Source organism: Symphalangus syndactylus, chromosome 4 (genome assembly GCF_028878055.3).
Source record: "Symphalangus syndactylus isolate Jambi chromosome 4, NHGRI_mSymSyn1-v2.1_pri, whole genome shotgun sequence".
Lineage (NCBI taxonomy): Eukaryota > Metazoa > Chordata > Mammalia > Primates > Hylobatidae > Symphalangus > Symphalangus syndactylus.
The window spans coordinates 64,597,211-64,616,707 of record NC_072426.2 but is presented as its reverse complement, the minus strand read 5'-3'; the positions used below and the strand labels follow the sequence as shown (position 1 = coordinate 64,616,707).

General features: G+C 36.0%; 1 protein-coding gene across 7 annotated transcripts in view; it reads left to right on the top strand.

Moving 5' to 3' along the window:
* Positions 1-19,497, top strand: part of SEC24B (SEC24 homolog B, COPII coat complex component) — a 106,920-nt gene that overhangs the window by 21,043 nt on the left and 66,380 nt on the right. For 4 of the 7 annotated variants that reach the window (XM_063637273.1, XM_063637272.1, XM_063637270.1 and 1 more), the window contains exons 2-3: positions 8,575-9,318; positions 18,370-18,537. In XM_063637273.1, the coding sequence (XP_063493343.1) occupies positions 8,575-9,318; positions 18,370-18,537 (912 nt within the window). Of the gene's footprint in view, positions 1-8,574; positions 9,323-18,349; positions 18,538-19,497 lie in introns of all 7 variants that reach the window. The other 3 variants (XM_063637271.1, XM_055274898.2, XM_055274897.2) reach the window with 1 other exon arrangement.

Sequence of the window (19,497 nt, the reverse complement as noted above, 5' to 3'; positions counted from 1 at the left end):
TGCCTGTATTCCCAGCTACCAGGGAAATTAAGGCAGGAGAATCACTTGAACCCTCAGGTGGAGATTGGGGTGAGCTGAGATTGCACCACTGCACTCCAGCCTGGGTGACAGAGCAAGACTCTGTCTCCAAAAAAAAAAAAAAAAAAAGGAGGAAAAAAAAGAAAACTCCAAAATGAAGGCCTCAGAAGCAAAAGTTTTTCTCTGATTTTCTGTTGCTTGCCTGTCTCTCAGTCCTGTTCTCCCCTGAGGCTAGCCTTAGAAACCAAATTCCCTCTTCCCCAAGGCAGGTCGTAGAAACTGGAACCTTTTTTCCCCAAAGCAAGCCATAAAACCTAAAAATATTATTCTAACTTTCCCTCTGTCCTATCTGTAAAAACTGGCCTTAAAGAAATTATCTCACCTACATTGTTTGACTGTAGGTCATAAGACCCCCATTCCAGAGAGGGTCCTGCCCCATAAGCAGAAGGAAAGAATGTGTGCTTAGGCCAAGAAGAATCTAAACAGATAGGCCTTCCTGGGTTTCCCCATTCAGTCTGTTCACATTAGATTATAGCCCTTTTATCCAGTTATACTTCTGCATGGCTGTCCATACTTTGTTGAACCTAAGGATAAAAATGGACAGTTTCCTCTATCTTTGGGTCTACACGTTAAATAAATTTGTATGTCTTTTATCCTGTTAATCTGCCTCTTGCAAGTTGATTTTTCAGCACACCTTCAGAGGGCTAAGGGGAGCTGCCCCTTTGGCCTCTATAGTAAGAATTCATTGTCAATCCCAGATTCCCTTCAAAAATCTATATTTTCTCTTAAGTGTTTAATTTACAATGAGATTTAGGATTCTTTTTTTTTTTTCTTTTTTTTCTTTGGAGATAGAGTTTCACTTTTGTCGCCCAGGCTGGCGTGTGGTGGTGGGATCTTGGCTTACTCCAACCTCCACCTCCCAGGTTCAAGTGAGTCTTCTGCCTCAGCCCTCCCAAGTAGCTGGGATTTCAGGCATGCACCACCATGCCCGGCTAATTTTGTAGAGACAAGGTTTCACCATGTTGGCTAGGCTGGTCTCCAACCCCTGACCTCAGGTAATCCGCCCACCTTGGCCTCCCAAAATGCTGGGATTACAGGCATGAGCCACCACACCCGGCCTATGATTCATTTTGACTTAATTTTTGTTTAAGACCAGAGGTATATGTTGAGGTTCTTTTCTTTTTTTCACATGTGGATATCTAGTTATTCCAGCACCATTTGTTGAAAGAACTCTCTTTCCTCAATTGCATTGCCTTGGCACCTTTGTTAGAAATGAGTTGACTGTGTTTTTGTGGGTCTGTTTCTAGACTCTGTTGCATTCTGTGTATCTGTCCTTTCACCAATACCACACTTTTTAAATTGGTGTAACCTATAAAGTGAGCCTTAAAATTGGGTAATGTGAGTCTTCCAACTTTGTTCCTTTTCAGTTTTTGTTTGTTTTTAGTAACTTTGCGTTTCTATAGAAATTTTAGGATCAGCTTGTTGATATCTACAAAAAAAACCTGCTGGTGTTGTTTATTATGATTGCATTGAATCTAAAGATCAAAATCGAGATAAGTTACATCATAATATCAAGTCTTCTAATCCATGAACACAGTATGTCATTCCCTTTCTTTAAATCCTTGATTCCTTTCATCAGTGTTTTGTAGTTTTCTTTATATAGGTTCTGAACATATTTCATTAGATTTACATCTAAGTACTTCTTTTTTGTGCTATTATAAATGACACTGTTTTTTAAAATTTTAATTCCCCTTGTTTATTACTGATCTTTAGAGATGTAATTGATTCTTGTATATTGACCTTATATTCTATGACCTTGATAAGCTCACTTATTAATTCCAGGCATTTTTTGGAAGATTTTTTTGGGATTTTCTACTTAATTTTTGTTTAAGACCAGAGGTATATGTTGAGGTTCTTTTCTTTTTTTCACATGTGGATATCTAGTTATTCCAGCACCATTTGTTGAAAGAACTCTCTTTCAACATGTCATGTCATTCTGCAAATAAAGACAGTTTTTTTTGTTTTTTTTTTTTTTTTTACTCCTTTCCAGTCTATCTACTATTTATTTATTTTTCTTGCCTCACTGAAGGGGCTGTTACATCTTGTACATTATTGAATAGGAATGATGAGAGAGGACATCTTGCCTTCCATGTAATTAATGTTAGGATGAAAGCGGTCTGTTTGTTCCTTACCATTAAGTATGGTTTGCTGTAGGTTTTTAGTAGATAGTCCTTATCAGGTTAAGAAAGTTTCTTTCTCTTCCTAGTTAATTGAGAGTTTTTACCATGAATGGATGCCAAGTTTTATCTAATGCATTTTCTGTATCTATTGATGTGATTATATGGCTTTTTCTTAAGTCTGTTAATATGTTGAATCACATTGAATGTATTTCAAATGGTCAGTCAGCCTTGTATTCCTAATATGAACCCCATTTGGTCATGATGTATTTTACTTTTAATATATTGTTGTATTCTATTTGCTGAAGTTTTTTCAATGATAGAGTTCACAGCTAAGTTAAACAAGTACTTTTCCTGAAGATAACATTTATACTTCAGTGTGCAATAAAAATGCTTTATATTTCACAGAGACCATTGTTTTTAATCTAATAAAATTATATGTGAGTGCATGGTGGTGAAGAATATAGTAACTGCTAGTATTGCTTGGTGCCATTGCTTCAGTTTGTGCCTCAGGGTTCACATTGCAGCCATCATTGCTTTTGTATCATTAGTATAATTGTCAACACAGTGAAAAAGGCAAATATCATCTTAGTGCTATTATGAAAATAGTTTTTACTCATGGATTTTCCCCAAAGAGTTTCTGGCACTGCTGGATTTTGTATACTACACTTTGAGAATTTCTCTTCTATGTCTTTATTAATGTCTTAGGACTGCTGAAACAAATGGCCACAAAGTAGGTGGCTTAAAACAACCTAAATGTGTTTTTCTGCAGTTATGAAGTCCAGAAGTCTGAAATTAGGATGTTGGCAGGACTACTTCTTAGTCCCTTTTGTGCTACTATGACAGAATGCCTGAGACTGGCTAGTTTATAATGAACAAAAATTTACTTCTCACAATTCTGGAGGCTGGGAAATCCAAGATCAAGGTGCCAGCACCTGGCTAGGGCCTTCTTGCTGTGTCATAACATGGCAGAAAACATCAAGTGGCAGAAGGGCAAAGGTGAGGGCAGAGAAAAGGAGACCAAACTTGCCCTTTTATACCAATCTCACTTCTGTGATAGTGGCATTAATGCATTCATAAGGGCACAGCCTCTTAATACCGTTACAGTGGCAATGAAATTTCAAGATGAGTTTTGGAGGAGCAAACATTTAAACCATAGCAGTCATGCTCCTTCTGTAGGCTCCTAGAGGAGTAATATGTTCATTGACTCTTCTTACTTGTCTTTGACTGTTGGCATTCCTTGGCTTGTGGCTACATCACTCTGTGCTCCAACTTCACATTGCCTTCTCTCTGTTTATGTGTATGTCTTCTCTTCTGTATGTATATTTTGTAAGGATACATGTGATTGCCGTTTAGAACCCACTCAAATAATCCAGGAGAGGCTCCTCTTCTCCAGATCTTTAACCTAAGCATGTCTTTTGTCATTTAAGGCAATAATCACACTTTTCCGTATAATTTTCACAGGATTGGGGGAATTAGGATGTGTACATAATCTTTTAGCAGGCCGCTCTTTAGCCCACTACGCACTTTACTGATTATTACAAGTGTTAGACTGCTATGTGTTGTCCCACAGGTCTCTCGAATTTTGTTCATTTTTCTTCAGTCTTTTTTTTTCCTCTGTGTTTCTTAGATCATTTTCTTGACCAATCTTCAAGGTTGGTCAACTTAATCAAGGTTCATTAAGTCTTCTGCCATGCTGTAGAGACCATTTAGCATATTTATTTGTTTTATTTTGAATATTTTTAAAATAGTTTTCATTTCTCTCGATATCCCTTGTCTGTTCATTTACTGGTAACATTTTCCCCCAATTTTTAGAATATATTTTCTTTTCGTTTTTGGAATAGATTTATAAAGACTTTGAAGTCTCTGCCAAATTTAGCTTCTGGGCCCACTTTGATTCTGGTCTCTACCTCCCTTATTGCTGGGCATCCTGACATCTCCCGTTTCTGCAGTTAAGCTGCCAACTGGAGACTTGACCCAACAATTGCAACTGGTAGGAAGTTATTTTTAGTAAAGTGAATGAACACAAAAATTTACCTACAGATCTATTTATTAGGTGGTTTATGTTAAAAAAATGAAAACCTAAATGGCAAATAGAAAATTGATTAAAATATGGTAAATTCATGTAATGGAATACTATTCAGATATTAAAAATAATGATGGAAAGATATTCAAATCATGCTAAATGAAGGAATCATTTAAAAGATAACATTATAATCCCACTTTTGCTTAGCTAAATTATACATATATATGCAAAAAGAAAATACTGGGTGGGTATACATCAGAATGTTAGCAGGTTATCTCGGGAAGATTACAGATGATTTTTATTTGATCGCTTTCTGTATTTTTTTTTTACAATGACTATATCACATTTGTGATAAGAAAAGTACTTCTGAAGTTATTTTTCAGAAATTTGACTATATACATAACACATTTCTTTTCTCCTCCACAACTTTTATGTCTATTTTAGAAGTATTAAAATACCAGCAGTCTTTTCATACATGCTGCAGAATCATTTTGAATCCCAAGAAAGATCACAGATGAATAATTACTACAAGAGTTTTGTATTCAGAAAAGTTAAACATAATATATGTATATGTGTACATAATGCACCGTGTTGCTCTACTCTTAGAAAAAATAGTTCTTTCTTGGAATACAATATTTGGAGGCCATAGAGCTTAAATAAATATGGAAAAAAATTGAATCAGGTACATGAGAAAAGAATGGGGGAAAAACACTGAGGGCTGAAAATTTAATCTGTCATGAGAGGCAGAAACAACTGGAATCATAGACATATGCTGTAGACTTTCACCATCCAGTGTGGTGACCACTAGCTGTACATGGCTATTGAGTACTTGACATATGGTTGATCAGATTGAGAAGTGCTGTAAGTGTAAAATACATAATGATTTTTGAAGAAATAGTACAAAAAAGCAAAATATCTCAGTAATTTAAGAATACTGAATACATGTTACAAATGATTTACATTTCTCTTTTTTATTAACTTTAATTACTTTCAGATACTTTTTTATACATTGGGAACATTTAGATCTTGATATAAAGTATGGAATGGTAAGCATCCACATATGATATATTAGATATTCCCACCCCCATGTTTTCACAGGGTAAGTACCTTTCTTTGATAGGCTAGAAAGTAAATAGACTTATTCTGGTGGGCAACTCACTTCTGTTAAATTTCAGCAGCTAGAACATTCCTGTTACTTTTAAAAGAATGACATTTGAATAGTTGGGACATAATGATTATTTCTCTTTTCAGATCATGTAGCATGGATATGCCAGATCAGTCACTAAGTGGGTAGATATTTGAACAGATTTCTCTAAATCTGACTTGGGTCTTCACTGATAAATTCTACTAGTGTAGAGTTTTCTGACACTACAGTGAAAGGTAGCAGATCCATCTTTTAATATATTTAGGAGAAAAGAGGACATTTTACTTTTGTCATGTTAATGAAAGATTCCTAACAGACTTTATTTCCTTAAGTAAATAAATTCTTGCAGATGAATTATTACCATCTAAAATAATCTGTAAGAAAAGTAAATTATACACCTAGTAAAATAGTGTTATCAGTATTTTGGTTCTCTGTATACTTCTTGGAATTATAGGAGGAATGTAGATGATATTTTTCCCTTACAGTTTGACCGTGTAAGTTATTTTTATGCTGGCCATAGAATATATATTACATGACCAGAAATGAAGAGTCCATTGCATTACTTAGTACAAATTGAAAACAATTAGAAAATGTGTACTTTATTCTTATCTTTTTTATAAACAAGTATTTTAATACATTATTATGGCAAGGAGTGTAGTGGTACTTCCTTTGTGTACTTGTGTCAGTGGAGCTGAAACGTCTTGTCAATTTTCTGTTAAATTATCCTTTGATTTGAGATATGGCACAGATACCTGTTTCCTTCCACAAGACAGAAAAACTAGATTCCAAGATAATTAAGATTTGCCCAAAACCCAAAGAAAAGTAATTGGAACTAAAATAGAATTCTGTTGTTGGGACAATTGGCCCTTTGTAGCAAAGGACAGCAGATCATTGGTTAAGAGCATGAACTTGAGCCAGATTACCTGATTCAAATTCCAGCCCAGTTAGTTCCTAAGCATGTAACTGTGTTAAACATCTTAACTTTTGTGGCTCATTTATTGATAAGTGGGTATAATAATACTATTTACTTTAGAGGATTAAATAAGTTAAAATATGTAAAGCATTTAGAACAGTGAATGGCATATAATGTAATATATTTAATATATTAATATTAATAATATTAATAGGATTAATTTTTTGTTGGTATTAATAAAATATATGCTGTACTTATCAAAGATATATAAAAATGAAAGTATAAAACAGAGTAAAACATGGTTTTATAGTTTTATAATCTTGAAATGAAGAAACATCTACTATGATTTAAAAATCTGTCAAGCATAAAAAAAGAATTTTACTACATAATCAAGAAACTATAGGAAAAGATACCATGAACAAAGTCAAAACATAACAGTAACCTGGGGGAAATACTTACAGCACATAACATCAGGCTAATTTTCTACTGTGTGAGAACAGTTAGAAATCATTAAGGAAATCGCAATGCTATAGAAAAAGCAAACAGCAGAGAAAGACACCCAAATGAGAGTCTCAGCATCATTCAAAGTTAACTACTGTAAACTAAAGTGTTTCTCACTTTTCAGATTGGCAAAGATTAAAATATAGTCAGTATTGGGACGATGAGGCAATCTGAAGCATTATTGATGAGAGGTATAAATTGATAGACCTTTTAAGAGATATTTGCCAATAATGTCAATTTTAAAAACATAAACCTTTTGAACTTCCAGTTTGACTTCTAGAAATTTGTCTTACAGCTTCATCACAAAAGTTGACCTCATAAATATAGATTAGTTCAACCCCAAGATATTCATCAATGGAGATTTGGTAAATAATGTTATATCTCTACAATGAAGTACTATATGTAAATTTTTAAAAGAATAATAAGGATTTATATATGCTAATACAGAAGGATATTCAGCATATATTAAGTAAAAGCAAGTTGCAGAACTGTAATATGATCCTTTTTGTGTTTAAAAATCAAGTAAATTATATACATGATTACATATGCATTACGTAGATACATGGATATATAGAGGTTGCATAACCATTAACTGTAACTATATCTGGGAAATAGGATATAAGCTACTAGGCAGAGATTTTTAATTCATACTCTTTATTGTTTGAATTTTTTTCTACATGGGTATATTGTTACTTTTATAGTTAGCAAAAATAAAAACTGAGAAAAAAGTTTTAGCTGTGTGCCGTGGCTCATGCCTATAATCCCAGCATTTTGGGAGGTTGAGAGAGGAGAGTCACTTGAGTCTAGGAGTTCAAGACCAGCCTAGGCACACGGTGAGACCCTGTCTCTACAAGAAAATAAATTTAGAAACATTAGCTGGGCAGTGGTGTATGGGAGACCAGCCTGGGCAACACAGTGAGAGCCCATCTCTGTAAAAAATAAATAAGTAAAAATTAGCTGGTCACCATGGTGCACGCCTGTGGTCCCAGCTACTCGAGAGGCTGAGGTGAGAAGATTGCTTGAGCCCAGGAGAACAAGGCTGTAGTGAACCATGATCATGCCATCGTGCTCCATAGAGCCTGGAGTCAGAGCGAGATCCTGTCTCAAAGTTTAAACTTCTTCCAGGCTGGGTATATTAGTTACTGATAGCTGCATAACAAAATACCCCCCAAGCTTAACAACTTAAAACAACAACTATTTATTTCACAGTTTCTCAGGAACATAAACTTGGAGTAGCCTAGCTAGGTGGTTCTGGCTCAGGGTCTCTCATGAGATAAGCTGTTGGCTGGGCTATAGTTATCTCAAGATTCTACTGAGTTTGGAGGATCTGCCTGAAAGCTCAGTCGTGGTTGTTGGCAGATCTTAGTTTCTCTTTGGCTGTTGGCCAGAGAGTTATGTTCCTCCTTGCATGGGCTTCTTCACAGGGCTGTTCACGGCTTGGCAGCTTAGCTTCTTTCAGACTGGGATATCTGAGAGAAAGAGAGCCAGAGCTCAAGACTGGCGTAACATGGAAGTGACATATCATCACCTCAGCCATATGCTATTGTTCATACAGACCAGTCCTGGTACATTGTGAGGGAGGACTACACAAGGGTGTGAATAACAGGAGGTGGGGATCATTGGGGGCCGTGTTGGAGGCTGGCTACCATAATGAGTCTATAACAGTGTATACCTTTTGTAATAAGTTGGGATTATGGAAAAGAAAGTTAATTGGGTCAACATTTAAATGGGGGCTATTTTTAAAAATTAGTTATCTCTTTACCAATACCTGTAAATACTTGCTTTTCTCTTTCAGGTCCAGCCCAGAATCAAATGCAGGTTCCATCTGGATATGGATTGCATCATCAAAACTATATTGCTCCCTCAGGACATTACTCTCAAGGACCTGGGAAAATGACCTCGTTGCCATTGGATACCCAGCGTGGTGATTACTACTCTGCTCTCTATACAGTACCAACACAAAATGTGACTCCTAACACAGTGAACCAGCAACCAGGAGCACAGCAGATGTACAGCAGGGGTCCTCCTGCCCCTCATATTGTGGGATCCACTCTGGGATCTTTCCAAGGTGCTGCATCATCAGCATCCCATTTGCATACGAGTGCCTCCCAACCATACTCCTCTTTTGTGAATCACTACAATAGTCCAGCCATGTACTCTGCCAACTCTTCTGTTGCGTCTCAGGGATTTCCCTCTACTTGTGGTCATTATGCTATGTCAACTGTTTCTAATGCCGCGTATCCTAGTGTTTCATATCCCTCTCTGCCTGCTGGTGATACATATGGGCAAATGTTTACCTCACAGAATGCTCCGACTGTTAGGCCAGTTAAAGATAATTCATTCTCTGGTCAAAATACAGCTATCAGCCATCCATCGCCACTTCCACCTCCACCATCACAACAGCACCACCAGCAGCAAAGTCTTTCAGGATACAATACTCTAACGTGGTCAGCTCCAGGCCTTCCATCGACTCAAGACAATCTCATCCGAAACCACACAGGATCCCTGGCTGTAGCGAACAACAACCCAACCATTACTGGTAGGTTGAATGAAAAGTTCACCAAAACATGTTTGAAAATCAGTGCATTCTCAATTAAGTTATTATTTACATGAAGGTTAGAGGTGATATTGCCTAATAGAAAAACTGGAAGTTTGCTAATTTATTGTGGTTTTTTGCAGCACCTCTTTGAACCCTTTGTTCTCATCCATTCCCAATTAGCCACCCAACCATCTGCCTTGTCTAGCTTGGTTCCTTGCCATGATCAGTCAACATTTATTGATATATTTTGTACATCTGCAATAGTTGTCTTTAATGTGAATTAGATACAGGGCAAAATGGAAGGGCCTGTTTTGAGGATATGTTGGCCACTATTTTCTCTTTTATACTAGTTCAACCTTGGGACAGTTGTTTTTTTAGCCAGAGCCCCACTTACTTAGAAAAAAGGATGGTTTGCACCAGTGCACTGGTTTCCCCAAGTTAGCCCCTATTAGTGACTTTTGCAGAAGACATCTTTCCTGCACATAAACAGTGTTTCTCATTTTCAGATTAGTAAGTTAGGCTGAAAGATGGGGAAGGGAAAGGAAGATGCATGAAGAATACCCTGGTATTTAGCCCTTCTGATCTTCCTAAACCAAGGTGTTGTTAAATTTATTCATTTAAAAATTATGTATGTAAGACGTGGCTTGCCTTTTTTTTTTTTTTTTTTTTTTTTGACACAAGGTCTCACTTTATCACCCAGGCTGGGCATGATCTTGGCTCACGGCAGCCTTGACCTCCTGGGCTCAAGCGATCCTCCCATCTCAGCCCCACAAGTAGCTGGGACTACCAGGCATACGCCACCACATCCAGCCAATTTTGTAGAGATGGGGTTTTGCCACATTGCCCAAGCTGGTCTCGAACATGTGAGCTACCGTGCCTGGCCCAATGTGGCTTTTTAAGTGCAGTGTTTCCATAGGATATATTCATTTTAATTCAATTTGCGAACTTGAATTTAACAGAATCTGCTGTTGAACCGAATGAAAATATATGTAAAAAATGGGAATTGGTAAAGCTGTGGTAACTTTTGGAATGACGTCTTTAGATTGTGTATCATTATTTGGATGGCCATGTGTCAAAGATGCTGTGGAAAGATATCCTTCTCTGGACAATTAGATTATTTAAAATTAGAACTTTAATATTAGACCTGAGCTGTACATTTGAGATCATCTACTCTTTCATTGCTATGTCGTTTAGAAATGCTTTCAGCTACAAGCAGCTAATAGTAGTTTAAACAAAAAGGGCGTGTGTTCCTCACATCATAAGTCTAGGTGGATGCAGTAGATCCAGCTGTTCTTGGTATCCTTTTTTCTCTTTCCACTCTGCCACCTGTAGCATGTAGGTTATAGAAACAAGATACTTCTGTTATCTATTGACATTAAGTTAGAATTAAAAGCAGCAAGAAGGGAGAGGAAAGGGGACTGGTTAGTGGCATTGACAGACTTCATTTTACAGATCATTTGCCATAGCTGTTTAAAAGACCATTCCTAGCTTCAGGGAAGGCTGGAAAATGAATATTGAGCCTTTTTTTAGCATCCATAGTAGAGGCAAGCAAGAAAAAAGGGAGTTAGCACTGACTTGGGTGAGTCAACTCAGAGTGTCTGTCACAGTTCCAAAATCTGGCTGTCTACCAGAATCACTTGCACAGATTGTGATATTCAACTACAATTTACTGAACTAGAATAGAATCTCCAGGGTACTCTTGAGAATCTATTTCTAACTGGATCTTCAGTGATTCTGTGAAACAGATCTAAATTTTACTGTAGTCCTTTTGTTTTACAAATGAAGAAAGTTATCCAAGTTGAATTGCCTGTGGTCATTAATGCTGGAAACAGAGCTTGGCCTAGAGGTCAGTTTCTTCTGTCTCCCTCAGAACCAGGGCTTTCTGTCCTCTAGAAATTGTTTTCCTCCCTCTTCTTTCAACATTCCATTTACAGATCTACTTATCCTAAAGTCCTTCCAACTTAAGGATTTTGTGACTTTCATGACAAAAGAAATACAAGTAATTCCTATCTTAGTTCTGAGGTGGGAATAGCATCCTATATGGAACTAATTTATATTGAGATGTGTCAGGGAAATATGGGGTCACTTGGCTAATGAACATAACAAGTAATTGGGAAAGGCCTATCATTAAGAAAAGATTAAATAAAGGGGGAGAATAGTTACAAAATGATTCTCTGTTTGAATAACTGCTCTAATGGGTCCTGTAGGCAGAGAGGCAGGATATATTTTCATTCTTTTAATCTTAGTACTCTACTGTGAATGCCATAATGAATATATTTTAGAATTTAATTTGTGTTCAGAAGTGGGTTTTTTTTTCCTGCATTTGGATTGGTAAATTACTTTTTAATTGAAGTTCAGAGGTTGACAAATTAAATATTATCTCAAGTTAATATGACAAACATACTTCATTTCAAAAAAGAGGTTATTTTAAAAATCTACTTTAAAATTAAATATTGCCAAAGTTCCCAAACTTTCTCAGTTGATATATTTCAATATTTTTCAAGTGCCCCATGTAACTTAGTAGTAGTTCATAAGGTATTTGACACATATCATTGTTTTTCTTGACAATTTAAAATATTCCTTGGAAACCTGCGAATTTGTTGCAGTGCCTTGGGGAGCCTAGGTAAAAAGTACCTTGTACTAGGTACAGGGTATGGAAATACTGAGTTTAATGTTCTAGAAAGTCTGGCAACATAATTGCTTTCAATACTCAAATTATATTTTCACATTAAAATGAAAATCTTAGGTATTAAATATAGTTTTGTGTTTTGTTTTGTTTTTTGTTTTTTTTTTGAGACGGAGTCTTGCTCTGTCGCCCAGGCTGGAGTGCAGTGGTGCGATCTCGGCTCACTGCAAGCTCCACCTCCAGGGTTCACACCATTCTCCTGCCTCAGCCTGCTGAGTAGCTGGGACTAGAGGCACCCGCCACCATGCCCGGCTAATTTTTTGTATTTTTAGTAGAGACAGGGTTTCACCATGTTGGCCAGAATGGTCTCGATCTCCTGACCTCGTGATCCGCCCGCCTAGGCCTCCCAAAGTGCTGGGATTACAGGCGTGAGCCACCGCGCCCGGCCAATAGTTTTGTGTTAAATTCAACCTTTGAATAATTGACAAAAATGATTACCTTCTTTACTACTTGATTATACTGTCTTCATTTCAGATACACTAAAAGTCCTCAGTCATTTTATAGAGTTGGAGATGCAAAAGCATAAACCCGAGTTAAGCAAATATCAAAAATATGATAGATGGATACATACTGTTATTTTTAGGCAGCTAATGAATTCATATTCAAAACATAGATTAAAGGGGACCTGTATTATCTCATTTGCTTTATTTTAGAAAAGCCTATTAGTACATTATAATTCAGTACTAGAACTTCAATTATTTTATTAAAAAGTCCACTCCAAGTATGTATGTTTTGAGCGTTACATTAGTTGTTAAAGTTGGTTGCACTTTTGGCTAGTGTTTAAAAGGTGTCATTTCATTAGGCCATTTAAAAATTTTAAAACTGTCACTGTAGGTGAATCTCTAGTATAGTCAAGTAACCTAGTATAGAATTGTAATAGTAAGTACAGAAGCTCTTTTTTAGTTTGTGGTGAAGTTGCCTGAGTGTGACTTGGGGATGTAAAGATGCCCATTTTTGACAGCAAGATGAGTACCAAAGCTCTGTAGATTCATTTAAAATAATTTTCTTAATTTGTCTTTAGTATCTCTTTGTTTTACAAAGCACTTACTTTTAAAAATTAGCAAGATAAGTCTTGTTGCCAAGATGTAGAATTTTGCCAGAAAAATTGTTTTGATTAAAATTATTTTGAAAATTTCTTACTTAATAAGAACCACATCTTGATAGCATATTATAAAACAGTAGTGTCTGATTAATGCTGTTTTCTGATGCACAGTTTTATACAAAAGCATTTAAAAAGCTACTTGAGTAAAAATAATAAGCATTTATATAATTCTTCACAGTTGATCTTAGCCAGAAGGCCGAGAAGCGGTATATAATTCTTGAATAAAAGTCCACTACACACATGACACTAAGATATAGTCACTGATAAGTTAATACTTTATCTGTCATCCCTGGTTGGTAATGTGCCTGAGGAAAAGCAAAAGCAAATACCTTGTAGGACATGATTATTTGGACATAGAAATAGAAGTAAGAAATAAATTAGACAACCACATTGGAAAAATAAAATGCTCATATGAAATACAAGTAGTGCAGTACAAGAGACTATTTTTAGTTTTGGAAACTTGTGTGATTGCAGAATTATGGGAATAGTGTAATTTTACTCCCTCACATACTTACTCCTTCAGTTTTTCTAAAGATACTGTTGAACCTTTTTTCATCTTTTTTCAACTTTGTGCCCACTACTTGTAAATTTTTCTACATGTTCTCCCTCTCCAAGCTGAGAAGATGAGATGTGCATCTTTGTGTTCACTTACTTCAGATTCTGGCTTTAGCTGTTATCCCCTCTCCAGAGTATCAGCCTCAATTTCTGCTGGACTGTGGCATTTGGATAGGTGAGAGGAATTAATGAAAGAAAAACATATGCCTTGTCCTATATGTAATCAGCAGCCATTAAAAGTTTATAAGCAAGGTATTGGCACTATCAGATTTGTGTTTCAGAACTTTCTTCTGTGAACAGTGTAGTAGATAACTGGAGGAGGAAGAACCTAGATGAGGAAAACCAGCTGGAAAGGAATTACTACAGTTATCTTGGTGAAGGATGATAACTTGGGCTGGATTTATTTATGCAGAAGACAAATGATAGAGATGACTTCAAGGATTTGTTGATATAGTTTATGAAGGAAAAAGAAGAATACAAGATGACTTCAAATTTCTAGCTTGAACAGCTTGAATGGGTAGTGGTACTAATCTCTCCCTAGTTTCTAAAGAATTTTTTGCACAATTACTTAAGATAGGGCTTACTTTTACAGGATTATAATAATAAAGGAGTATTTTTTTCAGAGGCCATCTACATACCTAATCCTCATATGTGTTATGCATGAAGAAGTGAATTCTAAGTAACTATCAGGGAGCTAAGGAGCTACTAAGAACTAAAGGCCCGGCATGGTGGCTCAGCCTGTAATTCCAGCACTTTGGGACGCTGAGGCAGAAGGATCACTTGAGCCCAGGAGTAAAAGTAAAAAATTAACTGAGGAACTGCCATAATTATCAAAAAAAAGAAAATATTTATTCTTGAATCATGATTTCCTTCTCTCAGAAATCACACCACAGAAACTAAACAGTGCAGCAATGCATTTTGCATAATCCAGTTTTACGTGTTGTTTGTTTTGTCAAATTCCCTTTGTGAAAGGAGCAGCTTCTTGGTTGGCGTGCTTCCCTGGTCCTTAATGTTAGTAGACCTTGTCTCCATTCATCCAACAAATACTTGAAAGCTAACTATGTTCCATGAGTTGTTCTAATGTTGGGAGATAAAATAGTGAGTAAAAACACTTAGTGCTATTCTCATAAAGTTTGCAATTCACTTAGAGAAGCAAATATCCAGATAAACACAAATGAATGTAAAATTCCTATTATTATTTAAGCATCATGAAGCAACCGTATATGGTACTTCGGAGCATTACTTTAGGTGCATTTAGCATGTTAGTCATGAAGCCTAGAGAAGTCTTCCCTAAGAAAGTAATACTTCAGCTGTAATCTGAAGGATAAAGTCTCCATGTATAAAATTAATTGCAGGTGAAGTAAATGTGTAAATGCAAAAAGGCAAAACTTTGAAACTTCTCAGAGAAAATATAGGAGACTGTCTCTAGAACCTTGGGGTAGGGAAGGAATTTTTTAAGGACAATGCACATAATGCTAGCCGTAAAGGATAAACTCGGCTCATTTCTAATTTAAAACTTTTCCTTATTGAAAGACAACATGAAGAAAAGAAAAACACAAGCTGCGAACTGGGGAAAAATGTGTATACTTACAGTATTTACCCAGAATATACAAGTGCTGCATAGAAATTAATAAGGAAAAGACCAACAACCAAAAGAAAAATCCTTGAATAGGCATTGCACAGAAGATGAAATGAAAACATAATCTCATTAATAAACAATGAAAAGCAAATTAAAACTAGAATGGGATATCATCTTATACCTAGTAACAGATGGGTGAAAATTAGAAAGTCTAACAATACCAAGGAATGGTGAGGACGTGGAGTAACAGAAAACTCTTAGACACTCTTGGTAGGAGGGTATATTCATTCATATTTTAGGAAAATGTGGCATTAGTGGATTGAAAATAACCACACTGCACAACACAGCTATCTGTCTTCCATATACTCTAGAGAAGTTCTCCTCAAACTATACATCTGTGTCACCTGGGATCTTGTTTAAAATGTAGGTTCTAATTCACCAGATCTTTTATGGCTTGGCCTAAGATTCTACTTTCTAGCAAGCTTCCACATGAGGTATTGCTAGTCTGTAGACTACACTTTGAATATGAGGGCCATAAAGCACCACTTCTTGTTTTAGATGGATGTGTCTATGGCAAATGATTTTTGTTTGAGATACTGGACAAAGAGACTAGTCTGCTTTCTAGGCCAAAGACCTCATTTCCTACAGAGCTGTCCCCGGGGCTGAGGGATTCGATATCCCTAGCTGCACACCTCCACATATTTGAGCTGTGGCACCTATGTATAGAAGCTCTGCCCTAGGGAAACTTGCACATCTATACCAGGGACAAGTGCGTGAGTATTCACAGCTGCACTGTTTGTGAAAACAAAAAATTGGAAATAACCTAAAAGTCCATTAATAGCAGAATGAATAAATAAATTATATTCTTCCATTGGACTTCTGAACAGCAGTGAAAATGAAGTAGAGCTGCACTCATTAACATGACTGAATCCCAGGAATGTAGCACAGGAAATATGGAAGAATACCTGCAGTATGTTATTGTTACAAAGTTTACAAAACGAGCAAAAATAATGTCTAGGGATACTTACATGTGTGGTAAACTATTTGAAAACAAAAGCAAAAGAATAATAAACATGATTCAGGAGGGGGCAGGGGAATGCCTTCTGTGAGGAGCATATTGAGAGCTTCAACAATATTGGAAATGTTTTATTTTCAAAATTGGATGCTGAATTCATGGGTATTTATTTTATGCATATATATATATATACATACATACATACGTGTGTATCAATACATATGTGTATGTACACATATACCTGATATGATTTCATTTTATGTTTTTGAGACAGGGTCTCCCGCTTTCACCCAGGCTGGAGTGCAGTGGCAAGATCTTGGCTCACTGCAACCTCCTCCTCCTGGGCTCAAGCTATCCTTCCACCTCAGCCTCACCAGTAGCTGAGGACCACAGATGCGTACCACCATGCCCGACTAATTTTTGTATTTTTCAGTAGAGATGGGATTTTGCCGTATTGCCCAGGCTGGTCTCAAACTCCTGGGCTCAAGCAATCTGCCCACCTTGGCCTCCTAAACTGCTGAGAGTATAGGTATGAGCAACCACACCCGACCCTAATTTTAGACAATTACATCTTTCTCAGTGTTTACTTGGATACTGTTAAATATTCTTAATCACTGTTTTATGTTGGCAGTTTTAATGATAATGTCAGTTATCTATTGCTGGTTTAAAATAACAATGATGTATTATTTTTCTTGGTTCTGCGGGTTTGCTGGGTAGTTCTTCTGCAGGTTTTTCTTGAATTCACTCATGTGAATTCATTTTGCTGGACGTTTGCGGGACTAGAAGATTCTAAGATGGCTTCACTCACATGTCTAGCAGTTGGTGCAGACTCTTCACTAGGGTTTCTGTTTTTCTGTACGTGGCTAGACCAGCTTCCCTACATGATGATCCATGCAGCATTTCAGAGTGGAAAGGTGTAAGCTGCAGTGTCCCTCGAGACTTGAGGTCTGGGACTTGTACACTCTTATTTCTGCCACATACTGTTGATTAAAGCCAGTCACAGGTTTGCTCTGATTCAAAGGGTGGTAAAATAGACTCCATATTGATGAAGGGAACTGTAAAATATTGTGATGATGTTTTTAATCTTCCACAATGATAGTTTATCTTCCTACTAAAAATGATGAAACAGCATATTTAGACTACCTTCTTTCCCCATTCCTCATATGTGCTTATGTTGTTTTTACACTGTTAGGACATATAACACATTTTGTTTTGTCACCATATTCCTATTTGTTTCAGTCCCAGAACTAAGGTTGTTTACATATATACACACACATATATACACACACACTATACATAGACACACGTACATATATGTGCAGGTATATATATGTAGATTTATTCAGTATATCGTGACTGCTCACCAGTAGTCTTTTGCCATCTCTTGGTTGGATAATCTTGAAGATTATCTTCAATAACTTATCCAGTATTTCTCAACCAGGGATGATTTTGCCTTCTAGGAGACATTTGGTATTTTGAGCAATCACAAAGACCCATGATCTTTGTCATGTGCACTTTATTCCAGAAGTTCAACCTCGTGTTATGGTTAGGCCCTTACGTAGTTACATGTGAAATAAGGCATCTGGTTAGAAACAGCAAATGAGAAGTAGCAGTTTACAGTGCAGAATGAGATCTGAACTGATACTAGAAGTGTTTATGGAATTCAGAGACCACATTATTGCAGAGTCAAAAACCTCTTATTCATCTCCTTACCTGAGTCACCATTGCATAGTACAATAATCTGTACGATAATTAGTATTCATAGAGATCATTAGTAAATAAAAGTTTTCTGAGTTCATTTTGTTTAAGAAGGTAAGGAAGATTGTGAAATATTTTAGGAAAATTGTCATTAAAGTTTATTAAAACATTTGATGAGTAATTTTTCAGTTTTTAAAAATCATTTGTACCACCTTCTTTTCTAGATATACTAGGTAAATGTGATGCTATTGAAGTTTCTACAAGAACTTCAGATAAACTGTATTTTGTTAGTGATATATATTATTATATATTATATAATTATATATATTATATATAGTATTATATGTAGTACTATATTATATATTAATATATTTCAAGTTTCTGTGGATGAAATAGTTTCTTCTCTTCAATTGCAGATTCTTTATCCTGTCTTGTTATGCAAAATGTTCAGCCTCCCAAGTCCAGCCCAGTGGTATCCACTGTTTTATCAGGATCCTCATCAACAAGAACACCTCCCACTGCAAATCACCCAGTTGAGCCTGTGACCTCAGTTACACAGCCATCAGAGCTATTACAACAAAAAGGTATTTGAGATATTTATTATCGTATACACACACAGACGCACATACGTATTTGAATAGCTGATTTCAAAAAGTTAAACTGTAGGATCCTAATTTATAGAAGATATGAAAACAAGTTATTTATAATCTCAATCCAAACACAACTTGTGGAATATTAACTTACAGTGTCTCATATATGTTTTACATAATTACATACCATTTTGTATTTTGCTTTTCTGTTTATTACACATAGTTCTTCATATATATTGTGTCTTTATTGCTCTTTTTACGGCTAATTATTCATTGTGTCAATGTATAATGGTTTATTTCATTCTTCTGTCATGGGACATTTATTTCCTATTTTTAAAGGTTATTATAGTTTCTTTTAGGATAGAGAAGCCAAAACTTTATTACTTAGTGACTGTCCATATCCTATTTGATTATTTCTGTGCTTTTTGGTATTGATAATAGAAAGTAAGCTTTGACAGAATTTTGCAAATGAAAGGGGGTGAAAATGAAATTGTAACCCATACTCTTGTGTCATTGAAGAACTATATGATTTATTGTTTAATATTCTCCATGTGTTAAGTAAGTAAAAGGTAATAAAATGTGTTGTTTTGACCCTGCTTCCCCACATTGTTTCTTTTGGCAGTTTTTTTTGTTTTTGTTTTTCCCTCTGGCTAAAATTCCAACGTATCGATGTTTCAGGTTAATATATTGGCATTTTTTATTTGATCAGAGATGATTGAACTGTTTTCAAGAATCTATAGTTTGTATTTCCAGAGCAACCATTGTATTATTTTAGGGACTGTACTCACTGTAATGACAGCTCCTAACCTTGAGTGTGAAGAACCTTCTTATAGGTCTGAAACTGAGTAAAGGAAAAAAGCATGATAAATTCCTAGGATGATCTCATTGCTTGTATCTGTTGAGTGTCTATGTGATCAACAGAGACCTTTCTGTCAATTGATCACATGATACATT